This window comes from Scyliorhinus torazame, chromosome 3 (genome assembly GCF_047496885.1).
Source record: "Scyliorhinus torazame isolate Kashiwa2021f chromosome 3, sScyTor2.1, whole genome shotgun sequence".
Classification (NCBI taxonomy): Eukaryota; Metazoa; Chordata; class Chondrichthyes; order Carcharhiniformes; family Scyliorhinidae; genus Scyliorhinus; species Scyliorhinus torazame.
In genome coordinates, this window is record NC_092709.1 from 181,861,120 (window position 1) to 181,884,063 (window position 22,944).

The 22,944-nt window shown below is 46.0% G+C and overlaps 1 protein-coding gene across 4 annotated transcripts in view; it reads right to left on the minus strand.

Annotated features, from left to right (window-relative positions):
* arap2 (ArfGAP with RhoGAP domain, ankyrin repeat and PH domain 2) overlaps positions 1-22,944 on the minus strand; it is a 604,005-nt gene that overhangs the window by 514,254 nt on the left and 66,807 nt on the right. For 2 of the 4 annotated variants that reach the window (XM_072496547.1, XM_072496546.1), the window contains exon 2: positions 21,060-22,182. The exons of the other annotated variants lie outside the window; for them this stretch is intronic. In XM_072496547.1, coding sequence (XP_072352648.1) covers positions 21,060-21,970 — 911 coding nt within the window. In that variant the 5' untranslated portion in view covers positions 21,971-22,182. The remainder of the gene's footprint in view (positions 1-21,059; positions 22,183-22,944) is intronic. 4 annotated transcript variants of the gene reach the window in all.

A 22,944-nucleotide genomic window follows, 5' to 3' on the forward strand; every position in this document is an offset into this window, starting at 1 on the left:
CATTATCACATTTAGGAGCCGCCTAATGTTGGGCGTCAGGTGTCATCCCTTAAGAAATCCCGTCTGGTCCTCCCCTATTACCTCCGGAACACAATCCTCTATACGTGTGGCCAAGATCTTTGCCAGCAATTTCACATCCACATTCAACAGGGAGATTGGCCGACATGAACCACAGTTCTCTGGATCTTTATCCCGCTTCGGAATAAGGGAAATGGATGCCTGTGATAACGTTGGGGGGAACACTCCTAACTCTTTCAACTCATTAAAAGCCTTTACCAGGAGTGGGCCCAACAGCCCGGAATTTTTTTTATAAAACTCAACCGGCTATCAATCTGGTGCGGAGGCTTTAACCGATTGCATCGCCCCCACAACCCATCTATAACCTCCCCAAGCCCAATTGGGGCTCCCAATCCCTCCACCAACTCCTCATCTGTCCTCGGGAACTCTAGACCCCCTAGAAATCATTTCATACCCTCCTCCCCGGCTGCGGGTTCGGATTTATACAATTTACTATAAAACTCCCGAAACAAATCATTCACCCCCGCCGGATCCAGAATTACCTTCCCCCCCCCCCCCTGTATCTCTCACTTTCCCAATCTCTCTCACCGCCTCCTGCTTCCTCAGCTGATGCGCCAGCATCCTGCTGGCTTTTCCCCCATATACATACACCGCCCCCTTTACCCTCCTCAGCTGTTCCTCCACTTAACTTGTGGACAGGAGCCCAAATTCCAGCTGCAGCCTCTGACACTCCTTCAAAAGCCCATCATCCAGAGACTCCTGTCCACCTGCAGAATTTCGCTTACCAATCTGTCCAACTCCGCCCGCTCAGCCTTCTCCTTATGGGCCCGAATTGAGAGGAGTTCCCCCCTAATAACTGCCTTCAGTGCCTCCCAAACCAACCCCGCCGAAACCTCACCCGTGCCATTGATCCTTATATATCCCCGGATGGCCTCCCTCACCCGCTCACATGTCGCCTCCTCTGATAACAACCCGAAATCCAACCTCCATTGCGGACGCTGGGCCTTTCCTTTGCTAACTTGCAAATCCACAGTGTGTGGGGCGTGGTCCGACACCACTATTGCTGAATATTCAACGTGTATCATTTTGGCCAGCAGCGTCATATCCATAACAACAAAGTCTATCCGGGAATACACCTTATGCACATGGGAGTAGGATGAAAACTCCTTACTCCTCGGTCTCCCAAATCTCCACAGGTCCCTCACCCCCCCCCCCCCCCCCCACACTCCATAAACCCCTGGAGCTTCTTTGCCATAGCTGATACCTTCCCAGACCTAGAACTCGACCTGTCCGATCAAGACCCATGTCTCCCCGTACAATCAGTCGATGTGAATCTAGGTCTGGGATCTTCCCAGAATCCACTAACAAACTCAACGTCGTCCCAGTTTGGGGCATATATATTAACCAATACCATGGCTATTCCTCCAGCTTTCCACTAACCATATCCTATCCACCCCCCGGGTTCACTTCTATATTCCACACCATAAAAGCACCCGCTTACTAACCAAGATCGCCAACACCCTCGTTTTAAAGTCTAACCCCAAATGAAAAACCTGACCAACCCATCCCTTCCTTAACCTAATCTGATCCCCCACCTCCAGATGTGTCTCCTGCAACATAGCCATGTCCCGCTTCAGTTGCCTTAAGTGCGCGAACACACAGGCCCTTTTGATTGGCCCATTCAGTCCCTGAACGTTCCACGTGACCAGCCTGGTCGAGGGGCACCTCGCCTCCCTCCCTTGCCGATCAACCATAACCTCTCCTAGGCCAGTCTGCGGCCCATGTCCCGCACCTCCCCTGGCCTGCCCTCAGGCAGCTACCATCATCAATCCTCCTCCTCCTCCACTTTGAAAGTCCCCTCCCTGTCAGCAGTATAATTCCCCCCTTGCCCAACCCCTCCCACTCCCCCTCCTATCCCTCCCCCAATTCGATCTTCAACTCACCCCCCATTTTGCTTCTGTGAACTAGCCCGCCCAGCTAGCCTGGCAGCCCCTCCCATGGCGCATAGCATCCTACTGATTCCCCTCTTCCCACGCTTAGTGCAAACAGTCAAAACAAAGGCCAGAAATAAAAACAAACAAACAATCCCTCCCAAGCTCCAAACATAAAGATCTATCCCTCATCCCTTTATAAAAGCACAGTATACCGGCCAAACCACACCCAGAATCGAAAAACGGGCAAAACGAAAGAAACCCAAACAACAAAAACCCAAGGTTTTTCACAACATAGTTCAGTTCTCCTCAATCAAAGTTCAAGGTCCTCCTTCTCCTGCCAGTCCATTCTCCTTCATGAAGTCCGCTGCCTCCTCCGCCGAGCCAAAGTACAACTCCCATATGTCACCCATAGGCGAGCCGGGTACAGTAAACCAAACTCAACACCCTTCTTGTACAGGGCCGACTTGACCCTATTCAAGCTCGCCCTCCTCTTTGCATGCTCTGCCCCCAAGTCCTGGTACACCCAAATCTCGACGTCTTCCCAACTGCATCGCCTCATCTGCCTGGCCCACCTCAGGATGTGTTCCTTGTCCAGGAACCGATGCAATCGTACCACCATCGCCCTCTGCGGATCATCCCCTGAGGTTTGCGCATCAGTGCCCTTTGTTCCCAATCCATTACCAACTGTTGGTCAAATGCACCTTCCCCAAGCAGCTTCTTCAACGCCTTCCCAACATACACTCTCACATCCGATCCTTCGATTCCCTCCGCAGACCCACGATCCAGATGTTCTGCATCCGAGAACAGTTCTCCAGGTCCTCCACCTTCTCCAGCAGTCGCTTCTGCTGATTACGCATCAGCCCAATCTCTGCTGCCATTGAGGTGGACTGTTCCTCATGCTCCCCCGCCAATTCCTCCAACCTCTGGATTGACTGTCACTGGGCTGCAAGTCTCGTCTCCACGCGGTGAACCACCACCTTGATCGAGTCTACTAGCCTGACCAGGTCCTCCGAACTTTCCTTCCGTTGTTGGGTGAACTTCTCATTCAAGAAACTCACTAACTGATCCATCGACCACTGAGCCAACAGGGCCAGACCCTGCCCGTCTGCCATCTCCGCATGCATTGTCCGCTTCTCGCTCGCCTCAACCAACTTGCTCACTTTTTTCTGGGCACTTCTGGACCGCAGCTCCATAAAGTAGGGGTTACTCTCTTCTGCTCTCACTTCTGCACCTTTTTCCAACAAAATTCCTGTGACAAACCGGCATAAAGGCCACAAAAAGACCAACATGAGCGGGAGCTGCCAAACATGCGACCACTCACTCCATCGCCGCCACCGGAAGTCCCCACCTAGTTCTATACTTAACCATCTAATCATAGTCTGAGTATTGTTTGTAATGTCTTCTCTTTCTGCACCCGCACCATTATCTCAAATGTCCCCCAATGACCTTGGACCCTTTCTATTTCTCATCTACATGCTGCTCCTTGGTGACATCATCCAAAACCACAGCCCTAGTTCTCGCATTTAAGCTGACAACATCGAGCTCCACCTCATCACCACCTTTCTCAACTCTTCCGCTGGTCCAAAATTATCAGACTGCTTTTCCGAAATCCAATATTAGATGAACAAAAATTAATCCTCCAATTAATTATTGAGAAGACGGAGTCCATTGGTTTTGGTCCCCACTGCAAATTCTGTTTCCGAACTATCAACACAGGTCGGCGCAACATCGAGGGCCGAAGGGCCTGTACTCCGATGTAATGTACTATGTTCACTCTGGCAACAGTCTGTTCGCAAACTTGCTGTCACATTTGATACCCTGGGTGAGCTTCCTAGCACATATTTGTGGCATCACTGTAACTGCCTACTTCCTCCTCCGTAGCATCACCCAATTTCACCCCTCTTTTACATCATCTACTGCTAAAACCCTCATTCATGTCTTTGTTATCTTGGGGCTTGACTATTCCAATGCCCTGTTACATAGTCTCCCACATTCTCCTCTCTGTAAACTAGAGGTCACCCAAAACTCTGCTGCATTATTCTTCATTCGGGCCATCATCCCTGTGCTCGCTGACATACATTGGCTTCCTGTCGAACAATGTTTTAATTTTAAAATCAGCATCCTGGATTTCAAATCCCTATATGGCCTCACCACTGTAATCTCCTCCAGCCCCACAACCCTCCAAGATCTACTCTCCTCTAATTCTGGCCACTTTAGAATCCCTGATTTTAATTACTCCACCATTGGTGCTGTGCCTTCATGTACCTAGTCGCAAAAGCTCTGGAATATCCTCCCTATACCTCTCTGCCTCTCTACCTCTATTCCCTCTTTTAGGAAACCTCCTAAAGCCTACTTCGTTGACCAATCCCTTGATCACCTAACCCCCCTAACTCATCCTGTGGCTGGGTGTTGTATGTTCATTTATATTGCTCCTATGAGCATGACACTGAACGTGTTATACAAGTTGTTGTTGTTAAAGGATTACTCAAACTGCAGTAACTCAATGTCCAGCCAATGGATGAATAGCCGTTTTAACTAAATTCATTTTATTGACTTTGATCTCTCTCCAACACTGCACTATTCCAGAATGCATGAGGTTTTTAATTATTGCAAAAAATATACAAGAAATTATTGAAAGAAATGAAATGTAGGAATGTTCACTGCCACAGCAAAATATATGTAATGTGTTTTAGTACAGTTCCCTAGGAAGACATGATTCCAATTCTATTTGATCCATGGTTTGTCCTGCCCAAATCAGTTAAGCTTCTGAACCTATTTGGCAAGTACAATTGGGTCTTCGTTGCATTAAGCTAAAGAAAGGATGTTGAAGTGGTGATAGGTAGCCAGAGGAAAATCTAAGAATATGGGAATTGCTCAACAAAAACAGAACAACATTCACGTAGTTCGCCTTCTACCATCCTGGTAAAAATGATAAAATGATTATGAAGTTGGAAAGCAAAATACTGCATATGCTGGAAATCTTGGCCAGGGCACCAAGGATTCACCCAAGCAGGCAGATGGGGCACGGATTTAGTCGCTCATCTGAAAGATGGCACCTCCAACAGTGCAACACTTTCTCAGTAACGCACTGCAGTATCAGTATTGACTTTTGTACTAAGTTCTGTAGTGAGACTTGAACTTGGAACCTTATGGCTAAGGGGCACAAGTGCTACTCACTGAGCCTCAGCTGTAAGTTGAGGAAAGAAAGCGGGAAATTGTGTAGCTACATACTAGTGGTAGCAGTAGTAGTTGTGTTCCGAATTGGGGAAAATTAAGATTTTACAAATGACATTGAGTAAAATAAAAGAAGGAGTTGAGAGCAGCTGCCTGAAGAGGTTTTGAGATGAGAATTAGCATATCGCTGAGAAAATAAAGTGTTTACCTATGTGACTAGGAAAAAACAATGCGGTGTAGAAGAGGTCACTTCAAAGTGGAGAGATAAGGAAAGTGACATATATGCTGGTTGGGGTTGGTTTAGCACAGTGGGCTGAACAGCTGGCTTGTAATGCAAAACAAGGCCAGCAGCGCAGGTTCAATTTCTGTACCGGACTCCCCGAACAGGCGCCAGAATATGGCGACTTGGGGCTTTTCACAGTAACTTCATCGAAGCCTACTTGTGATGATAAGCGGTTATTATTTATTTATTATTATTATTGCTAAAAGCCGACTCCACAGGGTGGATAATATCAAAGGGAAAGAATGAATATGTCCATAGCACAATGAGTGAAGAAAGGGACACAGTAGAGGCTACCATCACAGCCACATCCAGCAGCAGGAACAGTCTCCAGAAAATAAGTTATTGCTAAATGAGCAGCCGGTTAAGATCAAAAACTCAAACCAAGCAAATTTTGCCTTCACTGACACAGAAGACGGTTTTCCCAAACGTGGCAAATAACCTGCACATGGTAACTATCTGCTGAGTTTAGTTCATAGTTATATACTATTGGATGTTGTTTGGGAACAAAGGGGCATCTCAGATTTCAGAGAAAGTAAGTCTTTGGGAACCTAAGAGTAACCATGTCATACTGTGTGTGTATCGCCATCAGTGTTGCAGTGCATTATACAGGTAAAACCCAAATGTACGTGATACCAATTTACTGGGAATGCCAGTTTTACAGAATGAAAGTGATTAGGTTGTTAATAATCATAACATCCTTGCCTGTTTGGGTGAGTGTTATTTTGGTTTACTTTTTCGGTCGATTAGACCGAAACATTACCTCGTGGAAATTATTTTATTTAATGGTTTGCTGGTTCCTCTTTGCTTTTGGGTATGGTCCCACGCTGTGAAATAAATCTAGCTTGTGTTTGACGATCTCACTGTTCTCGGATTATTGTGCTATAATTCTACACAACGCGAGTTTTAAGGAAAATCCTTTTTTACAGAAGGAACGCGGCCCCGAACCATTTCAATAACAAATCGAATTTACCTGTAGTTCTTCTTATCATGTGTTTTTTGCACTGTTCAGTTAATAAATATTCTTCATTATCTGTTCACACAATGACTGGACTATTCCTCCCTAGTTCACATATTTTTCTCACAGTCTACCAAATTGAAAATATACACCACCAGTGTTCCAAATACCCCTCTGGGTCTTAGGATATTCTGGCATTTAACATCAGCGAGGTTTTTATCAGTTACATTTATGCAGTTTCTTTAACACAAAAAATTCTCAAGGCACTGCAGTAAGTTGGGAAGGAAAGGGAAAGGTTAAAACAAATACTAATTAAAGGAATATATGAGAAAACATGAAGGCATCATGAGAAATCCAGGAGACTTGACAGAAAACTAAAAGTCTACCCAAAGAGTAGAGCTGAGGCATCAGAAGACTCTGCCACCAACAGGGAGGACAAACAGGGGAAGGATGCACAAATGCCAAGAGAAATTCAGGGCCAAATAGTGCAGCAAGGGAACAATGTTTCAGGATGTTGCTGAAATTACCTGGGGCAAGACAATGGAGATGTAGATCTGTAAGGATGGGAGCAATGGGCAAATAGATGAAGAGTGTTGTTATGTGTTTAAAGAGGTTGGAACCTTTGCAAAGTAGAGGTTGGAACTTTTGCTAAGTGGAGGAAGGAAGATATATTAATGTCATCTTTAATGAACAGAACCACATCTTCACCTTTCCCTAACTTCTTAAAAATCACCTATTTTCAACGTTCGGGTCCCAATCTATGCAATCATGTAGCCTATTGGACTTGGAGTTGAAGTAAGTGGTAGGGACTACAGCTCAACGTCAATGGATGTAGTTGCATTAGAGGCAGTTCATAGGAGGTTTACTAGATTAATTCCAGAGAGGAGGAGTTTGTCTTATGCAGAGAGATTGAGCAGTTTAGGCCTATACTCTCTTGAGTTCAGAAGAATGAAAGATCTATTCGAGGTATGTAAGATGATAAAAGGTATTAGCAAAGTTGATGTAGAGCGGATGCCTCCATTTGTGGGGAAATCTAGAATGAGAGGTCATAGTTTTAGGACAAGAGGCAACAGATTTAGAACAGAGATGAGGAGAAATTACTTCTCTCAAAGGGTTGTGAATCTGGAATTCACTACCCCAGAGTGTGGTGGATGCCGGGACATTGAGTAAATTTGAGGAGATAGACAGGTTTTTAATTAGTAATGGGCTGAAGGGTTATGGAGAACAGACAGGAAAGTGGAGGCCGAGATGAGATCAGCCATGATCATATTGAATGGTGGCGCAAGGTCGAGGAGCTGAATTGACCACTCCTGCTCATAGTTCTTATGTTCTTATACAGATGGAAATTTACCACCTGCCTGTGAATAATATTATGAATGTAGATTGATGAAAAAATAGTTCGATCCTGGATAAGAACTGCAAGATAAAGCAAAGGGCCCAAACTTTCTGGAAAAAATGGCTTATTGACAACATACAATGTGCAAATTGACCAGCAATTTCAGAGGAAGGCATATACTGCAACCCCACGCCGTCGGGAAAAGTCCAAGGATGCCAGCAAAACGGAGCATCCCAATGGCAGAGAATCCAGCCCTATGTTTTGAATTAATTTAAAGAGAAATTTACTGGAAAAATTGTTTAATCACAAAATCGTTCTCCCAGTGTCTGCGTGGGTCTCACCCCACAACCCAAAAATATGTGCAGGGTAGGTGAATTGGCCACGCTAAATTGCCCCTTATTTTAAAAATCACAGAATCATTACTGTGCAGGATGAGGTCAATGGACCTCATAACATTTGTCACACTTATAGAATACTTTACTTGAGAGTGGAGGTGGACTGCGATCAGGAATCAAATCACAGAAACAGGGACACCCCAAGTGCAACTGTAGCCACTAAAATGGCCACCTGCAAAAGACCATGGGAATTGTGGTCAACTTGGACACAGACAAGTACACAGCCTCTGTATATTACGCAAAGAAAGCAAACCTGACCAAAACTTGCAACCATTAAAAGTCAATCACCATTTCCCCCAGGACAATAGAGTTTGAATCAAGGAGTTACAGCAGTAGCAGACTAACCGGCACCACTTCCCCTTATTTGGAAAGGCCTACGTGCCTAGGACAATGATAGCTTGGACCCGCCCAGCCACCAAGGTATCTGATGTGTTAGGCAGGTTGGTTCGATGTGGACTGCACTCGATGCAGGGAAGTTTGAAACAGACATCTAACACAGGAGAAGATCCAACACTGTTTTATTCAACTAGATGAACTGCTGTACATATTCAGCTGTGGGTCGACACTATACTGATCTGACTAGTGACCTTGTAGTAGCCTGACCAGACTTACTAGCTACCGCAAGGTGTTTGTGCTTGCTAGCTCGTGGACTCTGACTGTCTCAGTAGCTGGGTCCCAAGAGCGCGGGAAACCTAGTTCCCTCTGGCTTTATAGTGGTAGTGTCCTGTCTGGTGATTGGCTGTGCTGTGTTGTATGCTTACTGGTCATCCTATGTGTCAATCACTGCCTGTCTGCATCTCATTATATACGAGTGGATATTATGACAGTCTCCGCCCCCTAATTGGCCAGGATCAATGAGGGTGATCAAAACCCTATCGATCCATTGGAGCTAGAGATAGGGCTGCCCATCAGGGCGTGAAAGAGAAGAAGGATAAGAAGCCCTTCACACTAGGGATTGGCCTCTTTTGGACCCGACTGTGTGCGACCAATTGCAGCATATCAACTAGCCAAGTTCAAGAACCCACGATCGCTACCTGAAGGACGAGCCCAGCCGTGACGAACCTGAAGACTTCCAACCGACCCACGTAGACACAGATAAAGGCATTACCTCCCGCACAGAGCTGGTCACCCCGAAGTTAAGTAAAGGTCATCTTAGTTATTAGGTCCAGTTTAGTGTGTAGTCGCGTGTATCATTGCATATAGAAATAAGTCTTGTGTTATTAATAAACTGCCTTTGAACTAATACACTAGTTATGTGGTTATTCGGTCAATATAAGAAACAGCTTGTGGTTCACATAGAAATAAAGAAATGTACACAACAACAGATGATGGACCCGCAATGCACACTTTCTACTGCAGAAAATACGTCGTGGAATCCTTCCTTTTTTTCCAATACTTCATTTAAGTATTTTTACTTTTTTGTTTTATTTTTAAAACCGTGGTTAAGTGATCATCTTGGCCCACAGTGGATGAACTCGGGTACAAAAGCTTGCGTGAATAAGCAAGTTTGAAAAAGAGGAATTGTGAACTTTACTGTACTTGTGTCCTAAATGCGTTTAATATATGGCTTGCGATACTGAAAATTCAAATTCATGTTCTTTTATCCCCTCCACCACCACCGTCCCCACCCCAGCCCCCACACACATACAAACACAACCTGTCACTACTTTTGGACTTATCTTATTTACTTTAAATTATATAATTTAAAATTGTAGTGCTCACACCACAAAAACACAACCGTGTGTTAATCCTCTGTTTGAGAAGCTGTTTGAGAAGCAAGTGAGTAAACATTACAAGCTTATTTAAAATATTTTCAATGTACATCATGTTTAAAACTTCCCTTTAATTCGCCCACTCCCAGTTTTACTTTCAGAGAGAAGAGTAGGGCTTTCTGTGTGCTGTCTTTAATTCCATTCAGCACTGCCATAATCATGCTAGTGTAATTTCACTCAATTGCATCTTGAAATTGTGACACTCCAACTTCAATTACTGAGAGCTAGAAATCACTAATCAGGTCACGTGAGCTAGTTTTTTTGGAATCAATGGTGCATTCATTCTGCTCTTTGTGCATTGACGATGCATCTTCTTTGAACACTGACTAATCACCAAAATTGCAGTATTTAAATTAGGAAAGCCACATCCACCCAGTCTCAACAAAAATGAGGTACTTCAACTCTAATATAAAGCAACCTATGTTTTAATAAATTTAATAATTTACATCTAAAACAGCTGAGTGAAAAGAGCAGCTCAAACAATGTCATTAAAAATATCACAAACAGCTAAATGTATTTGAATATGCATGCGCGCAGCTTTGATTTCTCCAACTTATGGCAGGCCGTCAAAACGTGACTGCCTACTGGTACTATTGTGAAACTGGAAGCAGCAAGAAAATAGCAATAAAGATGCTAAAACAAAAGGGAAGCCCTTTAGGCAAATCAATTTTTGACTGTAAAAGACAATCGCCTGACATGGTCTGATTATTATTATTTTTTTAAATTGTTACTGATGGCATTGAAAGCAGTGAAATAAAAGTACGATGCAGCACTTGTAAGGAGGAAAAGCAAAGAGATATTGAAAACAGCTCATAAATTATTGTCACTTAGACTATATCAAAGATTTATGCCGAGCTTGATTAAAATGCATGTGAAGGTTCATTCGCAATTAGATGGGGTTTCTTCAGAAACTTAATCAAAAAGACTCTGACAGCTCAGAGGAAAAGTTGCCTTTACTGACAGACTAGAAAGGTATCAGAATTTACTGCCAATCTGCTCTTTTGTCAGAGGGGATGGTTACAGGAGTTGGGTGAAAGAGCAAAGCAAGCAAATCAGTTAGCTGTCTGACTCAGGCAGACACTCATTACCATGCTAACAATCTCCAAACCGTATTAATCAGAATCAACAAAGGGTTTGTTTCGGTTTGTTTTGTACAAAGTGTACTCACTCCTACATCTGACTGACTGAAATCAGGAACTTGTAAGAGTTCTTTCTGTTTATTACCTTTGTTCCCATTTCTTTTATTTTCTTATTTTGGTTCATCAAGATAGATTTAAACAGAAGGTTCAAAGTTGAAGCAGCATTTTTGTCTGGACACAGTGTTCCCAGGGTTTGTATTTTGGAAGGGAGAAGTCAGAATCTGTGATGCACGATCAATGACCACTAAAGCGAGGTTGTAGTCCAACTGAAGGCTTTAATAAGCTAGATGTTTCCCCAGCAGCTCAGGTACAGAATGAAGGCTGCTGGGGTGGCATGGGCGCTTATACCCCGCCTAGCAGGGCAGAGCTACCATACATCATAACCAATAGAAAGCATACAGTTTCCCCCAATGGTGCTCCAGCCTATCAGGTACCGTAATACCTCATTCACCCCCTGTTAAAAAGGAGTCCGCGGGGGCGGTGGCCTGATACTACAAACATGGCAACGTGGTAGCATTAGTTATGGAGGTACTGTAATACCACCGCACAGTGTTTTGTAACTATTTACAATTCTGATAGCTATTTACAATTGATGATTTAAATTTACAGTTTACAGTTTATAATTTAAAATGGAGCAATCAGTTTACAGTTTACAATTTAAAATTTAAAATGAAGCAATCAGTCGATCGGGGGCCCTGGTTGTCCTCTGTGATCGTCGCAGCTTCGACAGTGACTCAGGTGGATGTTCGGGCGTCTGTGACTCCGGGAGTGTGGCTTCGATTTCCATGGCAGCTTCGGCACCCCTAGACAGCGCTGATGGGGAAAACGGTTCAACTGGGAAGGGGCGCCTGCGGGGAGCATCGGTGGTTGGGGGGGCCAAGACGGGGCCGGCGGAAGGACCGATCCTCCTGTAAGGGTGGGACTGGTGGCTGGGGTGTGCATGGGGCTCCGGCGGGCGCCAGGTCTCGTAGAGAGACTGTACCTCGTCGGCTGTCGGGGTACGCCACGTAGGCGTACTGGGGGATAGCATGGAGCAGGTGGACCCTCTCGACCAACGGGTCCGACTTGTGCGCCCGCACGTGTTTTTGGAGCAGGATTGGTTCGGGTGCTGCCAGTCAGGTCGGGAGCGAGGTCCCAGAGGAGAACTTCCTGGGGAAGACAAGGAGATGTTTGTGAGATGTCTGGTTGGTGGTGGTAAAAAGCAGTGGCCGGATGGAGTGGAGGGCAGCCGGGAGGACTTCCTGCCAGCGGGAGACTGGGAGGTTCCTGGACCGTAGGGCTAGTAGGACGGTCTTCCAGGCCGTTCCGGTCTCCCTCTCGACCTGTCCGTTACCCCGGGGGTTGTAACTGGTCGCCCTATTGGTGAGCAGGAATTGACGCAGTTCGTCGCTCATAAAGGAGGTCCCCCTATCACTATGTATGTAAGCGGTGAACCCGAACAGTGCAAAGATGCTATGGAGGGCCTTGATGATGGTGGTTGAGGTCATGTCGGGGCAGGGGATGGCGAATGGGAACCGAGAGTACTCATCAATCACGTTCAGGAAGTACGTTTTGCGGTGGGTGGAGGGGAGGGGGCCTTTGAAATCCATGCTGAGGCTTTCAAAGGGACGGGAAGCCTTTATCAGGTGCGCTTTCTCAGGCCGGTAGAAGTGCGGTTTGCACTCCGTGCAGATTTGGCAGTCCCTGGTGGCTGTCCTGACCTCCTCGATGGAGTAGGGCAGGTTACGGGTCTTGACAAAATGGAAAAAGCGAATTACCCCCGGGTGGCAGCGGTCTTCATGGAGGGCTCGGAGGCGGTCCACTTGTGTGGTGGCACATGTGCTGCGGGACAGGGCATCAGGAAGCTCATTTAGCTTCCCAGGACGGTACAAGATCTCGTAGTTGTAGGTGGAGAGTTCGATCCTCCACTGCAAGATCTTGTCATTTTTTATCTTGCCCAGCTGTGCATTATCAAACATGAAAGCAGCCGGCCGTTGGTAAGTGAGGAGAGTGAATCTCCTGCCGGCCAGTGCATGGTCAGCCGAGCTGGGGTCCTGGGGGTTCATCCAAGATGGCGGCTCCCATTGGTCTCACATGGCTGGGGGTGCTCAACATGGCGGCATCCATCCCTCTAACGTGGCGTCCGCGGGACAAGATGGCGGCGCCCGGTGTCCGCACGTGGCCCTGGAATAGGAAGATGGCAGTGACCGCTGGCCACACGGGAACCGTGGAGAAGTTTGTGGTGGCGGTCCGCAATCGCCGCCGGAGATGCGGCAACTGCACAGGCCTGACCTACCCCCACGAAATGGCCCTTTTTGCCGCATCCCTTGCAGGTGGATGCACGGGCCGGGCAGCGCTGGCGGGGGTGCTTGGCCTGCCCGCAAAAGTAGCAGCGGGGCCCCCCCAGGGTTGCCAGGCCGCCTTGCAGCGCAGGCTTGTGGGTGGGTGGGGATGTCTCGGGGTCGGCCGCGGAGGGGTTCCATGCTGCCCAGGGGGCTGCCGCGCGGTCAGGAACGTAAGCGCGGGCGTTCCTGGAGGCCACATCCAGGGAGCCGGCAAGGCCAGTGCCTCCTTGAGACCTAGAGTGTCTTTCTCTAGCAGTCGCTGGCGAAATTGTGAGGGTAGCATACCTGCCACGAAAGCATCCTGACCAAGAGTTCAGAGTGTTCGCTTGCCGAAACTTGCGGGCAACTGCAGTTTCTCCCCAGCACCAGGAGTGCACGGTAGAATTCTTCCAGCGATTCCCCAGGAGTTTGTCGCCTTATTGCAAGGTGCCGTGCGTAGACCTGGTTTACCGGGCAAATATAATGTCCTTTTAGCAGCTCTACTGTTGCATCAAAATCTTCCGCTTCCTCGATGAGGGTGTAAATCTCCGGGCTCAAACAGGACTTGCATTTTCTGCTCTCCGGTGGGTGTGTATTCGGACATCCCGAGATACCCTTTAAAGCACGCCAGCCAGTGCTTGAAGATTGGCGCTGAGTTCGCCACATGGGGGCTGAGTTGCAGACACTCCAGCTTGATTCGGAGCTCCATCCTTTTTTTAAAAAAAAACTAGCCTATTAAATTGATGCACGATCAATGACCACTAAAGCGAGGTTGTAGTCCAACTGAAGGCTTTAATAAGCTAGATGTTTCCCCCAGCAGCTCAGGTACAGAATGAAGGCTGCTGGGGTGGCACGGGCTCTTATACCCCGCCTAGCAGGGCGGAGCTACCATGCATCCTAACCAATAGAAAGCATACAGATTCCACCAATGGTGCTCCAGCCTATCAGATACCGTAATACCTCTAATACCACACTCTTCAGCACCGAGTGGATCTTAGTAATCAGCTTTGGAGAGACTCAGTTCGATTGGTTAACTGCCCAGGAATATTGTTCTGCCTGACAACGGTCAGTGATTGGTTCCTGTGTGATGCTTTCGGAGAACACCGGGCAGAAATGTTTAGACCTCGGAAGTGAAAGGAACTCTTTCTCCTGCTTGATGAAGAAGTGAAAGGATTACTTTATTGTTCTGAAAACAGAAAGTGTCTGTACATCCTTTGCTATTAACCTGAAATGATGTGAATCTGCAGAGAAAGTCGACAATCGGACCAGAGAAAACTATCTAAAGTCTAGTAGGAATTAGTAACTTCATTTCAGTGTTAATGTAAGCCTACTTGTGACGCTAATAAAGATTACACTTCTTACCCTTCTGCTTCCTGTGAGGATTCTGTTCCTTTTTCTCAGCTTCTCCATCTCTGTTGCATTTATCTTGACAATGCCCAGTTCTACATGAGTACTTCCAATCTGTCTTTCTTCATCCTCATACAATGATTTCCCTTCAACATGGTTGACAGGGTCCCCCAAAATTGGCATTCCATTTCTCACAGATCTACTCTTTCCTTTCCTCTCCCTCCCAGAACACATTATTAATGAATTAATTATCTTTATTGGCAGAAGTAGGCTTACATTGCAATGAAGATACTATGAAAAGCCCCTAGTCGCCACATTACGGCGCCTGTTCGGATACACAGAGAGAGAATTCAGAATGTCCAAATTACCTAACAAGCACGTCTTTCGTGACTAGTGGGAGGAAACCGGAGCACCCGGAGGAAACCCACGCAGACACGGAGAGAACCTGCAGACTCTGCACAGTGATCCAAGCCAGGAATCGAAACTGTGACCCTGGCGCTGTGAAGCCACAGTGCTAGCCACACTGTGCTACCATGCTGCCCATTAGGGTTCCCCTTCCACTCCCACCAGCGTTCACATTCCATGGATCATTCTCTGTTTTCTCATCACCTTGATGCTACCACGTAACAGCAAAAGGGACCGTTTCCTCCAAGATACCGTATTCCACTCCTTAATCACCTGCAGCATTACCTCTCCTCCTCACGGACCTTCCTATAAAAGCACAGCAGATTCAGCACCTATTCTTTTTACCTTCTCCCATCCAATGCTCTAAAACTCCGTCCAGGTGGCATAGTGATTTGCTTGTCCATCTTCAAATTTAGTACACTGCATTCACAGCTCATTCATTCTCCTCTACACTGGGATGACACAAGAAGATTTGGTGGTTACGTTGCAGACCACCTCTGTTCAGTTCACAAGAATGACCCCGGATTTTTGGTCCTCGGTCATATTAATTCTTAAGCCCAGTTCCACTCCGACTCTCTGGGCGGGATTCTCGCATTCGGTGGCAGAGTGTCCACGCCGTCGGAAACGGCGTCACATTTCACGACGGCGTGAACGGGCCACTGGGAGTACCGAGTCTGGTCCCTACAGGGGGACAGCGCAGCGCTAGAGCAGTTCACGCTGTGGCCGCCCTCAACGTGCCGGTCCCGACGCAACATAAGAACATAAGAACTAGGATCAGGAGTAGGCCATCTGGCCCCTCGAGCCTGCTCCGCCATTCAATGAGATCATGGCTGATCTTTTGTGGACTCAGCTCCACTTTCCGGCCCGAACACCATAACCCTTAATCCCTTTATTCTTCAAAAAACTATCTATCTTTATCTTAAAAACATTTAACGAAGGAGCCTCTACTGCTTCACTGGGCAAGGAATTCCCTAGATTCACAATCTTTTGGGTGAGGAAGTTCCTCCTAAACTCAGTCCTAAATCTACTTCCCCTTATTTTGAGGCTATGCCCCCTAGTTCTGCTTTCACCCGCCAGTGGAAACAACCTGCCCGCATCTATCCTATCTATTCCCTTCATAATCTTATATGTTTCTATAAGGTCCCCCCTCATCCTTCTAAATTCCAACGAGTACAGTCCCAGTCTTCTCGGCCTCTCCTCGTAATCCAACCCCTTCAGCTCTGGGATTAACCTAGTGAATCTCCTCTGCACACTCTCCAGTGCCAGTACGTCCTTTCTCAAGTAAGGAGACCAAAACTGAACACAATACTCCAGGTGTGGCCTCACTAACACCTTATACAACTGCAGCAGAACCTCCCTAGTCTTAAACTCCATCCCTCGAGCAATGAAGGACAAAATTTCATTTGCCTTCTTAATCACCTGTTGCACCTGTAAACCAACTTTTTGCGACTCATGCACTAGCACACCCAGGTCTCTCTGCACAGCAGCATGTTTTAATATTTTATCATTTAAATAATAATCCCTTTTGCTGTTATTCCTACCAAAATGGATAACCTCACATTTGTCAACATTGTATTCCATCTGCCAGACCCTAGCCCATTCACTTAGCCTATCCAAATCCCTCTGCAGACTTCCAGTATCCTCTGCACTTTTTGCTTTACCACTTATCTTTGTGTCGTCTGCAAACTTGGACACATTGCCCTTGGTCCCCAACTCCAAATCATCTATGTAAATTGTGAACAGTTGTGGGCCCAACACTGATCCCTGAAGGACACCACTAGCTACTGATTGCCAACCAGAGAAACACCCATTAATCCCCACTCTTTGCTTTCTATTAATTAACCAATCCTCTATCCATGCTACTACTTTCTCCTTAATGCCATGCATCTTTATCTTATGCAGTAACCTTTTGTGTGGCACCTTGTCAAAGGCTGTATGGAAATCCAGATATACCACATCCATTGGCTCCCCGTTATCTACCGCACTGTTAATGTCCTCAAAAAATTCCACTAAATTAGTTAGGCACGATCTGCCCTTTATGAACCCATGCTGCGTCTGCCCAATGGGACAATTTCCATCCAGATGCCTCGCTATTTCTTCCTTGATGATAGATTCCAGCATCTTCCCTACTACCGAAGTTAAGCTCACTGGCCTATAATTACCCGCTTTCTGCCTGCCTCCTTTTTTAAACAGTGGTGTCACATTTGCTAATTTCCAATCCGCCTGGGGACCACCCCAGAGTCTAGTGAATTTTGGTAAATTATCACTAGTGCATTTGCAATTTCCCTAGCCATCTCTTTTAGCACTCTGGGATGCATTCCATCAGGTCCAGGAGACTTGTCTATCTTTAGCCCCATTAGCTTGCCCATCACTACCTCCTTGGTGATAACAATCCTCTCAAGGTCCTCACCTGTCATAGCCTCATTTCCATCAGTCACTGGCATGTTATTTGTGTCTTCCACTGTGAAGACCGACCCAAAAAACCTGTTCAGTTCCTCAGCCATTTCCTCATCTCCCATTATTAAATCTCCCTTCTCATCCTCTAAAAAACCAATATTTACCTTAGCCACTCATTTTTGTTTTACATATTTGTCGAAACATTTACTATCTGTTTTTATATTCTGAACAAGTTTACTCTCATAATCTATCTTACTCTTCTTTATAGCTTTTTTAGTAGCTTTCTGTTGCCCCCTAAAGATTTCCCAGTCCTCTAGTCTCCCACTGATCTTTGCTACTTTGTATGTTTTTTCCTTCAATTTGATACTCTTCCTTATTTCCTTCGATATCCATGGTCGATTTTCCCTCTTTTTACCGTCCTTCCTTTTTGTTGGTATAAACCTTTGCTGAGCACTGTGAAAAATCACTTGGAAGGTTCTCCACTGTTCCTCAACTGTTTCACCATAAAGTCTTTGCTCCCAGTCTACCTTAGCTAGTTCTTCTCTCATCCCATTGTAATCTCCTTTGTTTAAGCACAAAACACTAGTGCTTGATTTTACCTTCTCACCCTCCATCTGTATTTTAAATTCCACCATATTGTGATCGCTCCTTCCGAGAGGATCCCTAACTATGAGATCCTGAGTCAATCCTGTCCCATTACACAGGACCAGATCTAGGACCGCTTGTTCCCTCGTAGGTTCCATTACATACTGTTCTAGGAAACTATCGCGGGTACATTCTATAAACTCCTCCTCAAGGCTGCCTTGACCGACCTGGTTAAACCAATCGACATGTAGATTAAAATCCCCCATGATAACTGCTGTACCATTTCGACATGCATCAGTTATTTCTTTGTTTATTGCCTGCCCCACCATAATATTACTATTTGGTGGCCTATAGACTACTCCTATCAGTGAGTTTTTCGCCTTACTATTCCTGATTTCCACCCAAATGGATTCAACCTTATCCTCCATAGCACCGATGTCATCCCTTACTGTTGCCCGGATGTCATCCTTAAATAACAGAGCTACACCACCTCCCTTACCATCCACTCTGTCCTTCCGAATAGTTTGATACCCTCGGATATTTAACTCCCAGTCGTGACCATCCTTTAACCATGTTTAAGTAATGACCACTAAATCATAGTCACTCACAATGATTTGCGCCATCAATTCATTTACCTTATTCCGAATACTACGAGCATTCATGTAAAGTACACTTATGTTGGCTTTTTTACCTCTGTTCTGAATCTTAACACCTCGATCAGTAACCTCTCCTAAGTTATATTTCCTCTTAACTTTTCTCCTAATTTTCCTTGTCGTTGAACCCATATCTTCATGTAACAACCTGCCGCGTCGCTGACCATTAATATTTTCACTTCCCGTTTTATTCCTTTTAGTATTCCTGGTCCTATTCACTGAGCTCCCCTCAGTCACTGTACCTTGAACTGTCGCCCTTTTTGATTTTTGACTATGGTTTCTCTGCCTTAAACAAAAGGCAGTAAGGGGGAAAGTGTATGTCCCTGTTTTACGACCTTCTAACTTCCTGCACGGTTCCCATCCCCGCGGGAGTTCAGGGGCCGGAGCTAAGAAAATAGGCCCGGGGAGCGAGAGGCCGGCCCGCCAATCGGTGGGCCCCAATCGCGGGCCAGGCCCCATCGGAGCCCCCCCCCCCCCCCCCCCGCCCCCATCGGGGTCGGAGCCCCCTCCACCCCCCACAGGCCGCCCCCCAACCCTGCACGCAGAGCTCCCGCCGGCTGCGACCAGGTGTGGACGGCGGCGGCGGGACTCTGCCTTTTTAGAGTGTCCGCTCGGCCCATCCGGGTCGGTGAATCGGCGGACCGGCCACGTAGAGCGACCCGCAACCAGAGCCGCGCCAAAGCCAATGGTGCTGATTCTCCGCTCCGCGGAGAATTGCGTGCCGGCATCGGGTCGGCGTAGCGCGATTGCAGGGATTCTCCGGCCCGGGGCGGGGCTGGGAAAATCCCACCCTCTGTCTCTGCCTTCTACACTGAGCCACTAAAGTGCAACAGAAGCTGAATAAACAGCACCTCATCTTTCAATTAGGTGTTGAGCCCAAAATCTTGTATTCTGTTGATAATTACTGTCCCAATTTTTCATACAGCAGCTGTTTGTAATACTTCTGCTATTTCCATTTACATCTTATCCACGCCCATCTTTTGTTTCTTTATTTATTTCATTACCATTTCCTTTTGCCTGGCACGCTCAACTCTAGCCATTTAATCTCTTGTTTTCCATCCCATCGCATACCTCCCTCTTTGCTCTCTCCTCCCATTTCCCCTTTACACTGCCTTGATCTGTACCTGCTTAAAATCAATTCTACATCCAACTTTGTCAACGTACATGAAAGGTGTTTGTTTTTTTTTTAATGTTTTTATTAAGGCATTTATTTATATATATATATATATATATATATATATATATATACACACACACACAAACAAAACCAAAAAGAGAATTTTACAGGAAATCACATAACAAACAAATAAATAACCAACACCCTGCACCCCACCCTCCCTGCCGTTCCCCTGCACCCACGCTGCCCCCCTCGCTCCCCCACCCTCCCCCTGATGATTTCTTAACTATCCTTGAAGAAGTTGATAAAAGGTTTACATCTCCGGGCAAACCATTCGAGTTCCTCTCAAGGCAAACTTGATTTTTTTCCCAAACCTAACGAATTCCGCGAGGTTGCTCCACCGCCCCCCCCCCGGTTTCGGCGGCCCCGAGTCCCTCCCTTCCAATAGGAATTTCTCTCCGTGCTAGAGAGGCAAAGGCCAAAACGCCGGCCTCTCTCGCTCCCCTGGACTCCTGGGTCTTTCAAAACTCCATAAATTGCCACTTCTGGACTCAGGACCACCTTGACCCTCAGTACCTCAGACATCATGCCAGCGAACCCCTGCCAGAACCCCTCCAGCTTCGGACTGGCCCAATACATGTTGACATGATTCACGCCCCCCCCCCCAACGCACTGCCCACACCTATCCTCCATCCCCTCAAAAACTTGCTCATTCTGGCAACCGTCATATATGCCCTGTGGACTACTTTAAATTGAATGATGCTAAACCTAACGCGAGAAGAGGATGTGTTCAGCCTCCTCAAAACCTCCTCCCATAACACAGCCTCCAACACGCTCCCCAGCTCTTCCTCCCACTTCTGTTTATCAGGGCGCCCTCCCAGTTGATTAATTAATTGCAGATCTCTGTCACCCTGCCCTCACTAACACAAGTCGTCAACACCAACTTGCCCTGCAGTCCCACTAGTGGCAGGTCACGAAAGGACGGCACCTTTTTCCTCACATAGTCCCGCACCTGTAAGTACAGGAAGCCATTTCTGCTGGGCAGCTCATACTCCTCTACCAGTCCCTCCACGCTGATTAATAATGACAAATCTATGATGATTTGCCGCATGAACACATATAATCTTTCAATTGCAGCTGCGTTCGGTCTTCACTTTCAGTAAAGACAGAATTGGATCTTTACCATTGAAAGAGTCAATTCTTTGACACCAAGTGTATGATGATGAAGCAGAGCATGCAACTTTACCTGTTCTCTGTACAATGTAGTGTAACTCCATGTGCTGCATACGGGCCAGGACGTTGTGGCACTGGTCTGTTTCGGAGATCAGATGCTTTCAGAGGACATGAAGTAACCTGCTCTGAGCTGTCCAGCCATCCATCATACAAATCATTCAGCACCATTTTGCCTTGAAATTCAAAGAGCGGCAAGTCTGGTGGAGTGCTGGTTAAACTTTGCATTTCCACCAATGTGGCCTGCTCGTTTGTGATGGAAATGTTTGAGGAATCAACAGAATCATAAGGCAACAACATACTTTCTGCAGTGAATTTGAATGGTGGCGTACCATGATGAACCCGTGGTGGAAGAGGTGGTCTGTTGCCCACATCATCATATGGGTCACATGAATTAAAGCTGGGATCATCCGGCTCAAATGCACCTTTCAGGTTTTTACCAACTGGAAATTTCTGCTGTACTTCAAACCCCTGCATTGGAGGAGTTGGAATTTTGTTTTTTGAGTTAATGCATCCATCAATGTTTACTGGGTCAGCACAGTCTGAAGTTAAGCCACCCTTAGCAAACATGGTTCTCAGCTTTGACACAGGTATGCTTTTTTCAGTTTCCTCAACTTTTCGATCACTAATTTTGGTCAGATTATGTAAAGCGAAGCCCTGATTATCACTCTCTAATAATAATTTCTCAGGGCTTTTAGATACAATCGACACATCTGCTTCCGGAAACACAGAGCTCAAATGTTTCAGTATTCTTTTACGATGTCCTGTTGGAACAATCCCAATGTGAAGAAGAATTTCATTGTTCAAGTGTTTGCAGTCCCCTACAGTGAAGTAACCAGATTGTTTGAAATGATCCGCGTATTGCTCCAGATGAATGCTGATCAGCCAGTCTGCGATATCACCACTAGCTTCACTGGATGACAGCATTATGGCGATTTCACTTTCATTCCAATCTCCACAAATTACAATTCACATCAGTTTTTCCCTCCCATCCCCAACATAAGCTTGATACAGCCGCTGGATTTCATAACCAACTTGAAAATCATCAGATGCGGAACTTCATAGCGTGGTCAGAAGTGGTTATTTCTTACTCCTCCTCATGGTGTCACGGGCAAACAGCATCATTTTGCACATAAAACCTAGAAGATTAAAGATGTAAATTAGTTAATTTATCACCAGGATTGATGCATTATCCAATCAGCCTTTTGAGTCTGCTCCCCACTGTGTTGGTCATGGTAGTGTTTTCCTTTATTTGATCCCAATTCCCCACCTATTCTTCATAACCCTTAATCTCAAATTCCACACTTATTTTAAACTCTACTTGATTCTGCATGAATGGCCTTCTGGGCACAGTGCATTCTACATTCTCACTAGTCTTCTGTTTTTTCAGCAATTGTTACTGTCTTCTGTCAAATTTTGCCTTCTTCTGAATTCTCACTACCTAGAAAACCATTCTCTTTCCATCCTTCAAAATCTGACATCAAATAAAGAAAAGTAATGCTGAGAAGTGCGGCTGGATCAACTGAATGGGGTTTAAAATTACCTGGTAATCCTGGCAAATAAAATTCCATAGTGACCTGTTAAAACTTGTTCTCCAATCGATTTAGATCACAGTGTCAAGGACACAAACTGAAATTGCAAACCTTTTTTATTTGTAAAACCCTGCATTTAAAATGTTTTATAACCCAACATGCCCCCCAGCCCACCAAAACTGACTTGCACGTCAGCTGGTATAGACTCATTACCACAAGGATAAAAGCAAATTATTGCAGATGCTGGAATCTGACACAAAAGCAGAAAATGCTGGGCAATCTCAGTAGCTCTGACAGCATCTGTGGAGAGAGCTAATATTTTGAGTCTGCATGTCTGTTTGTCAAAGCTAGAGAGAACTGGGAATAGGA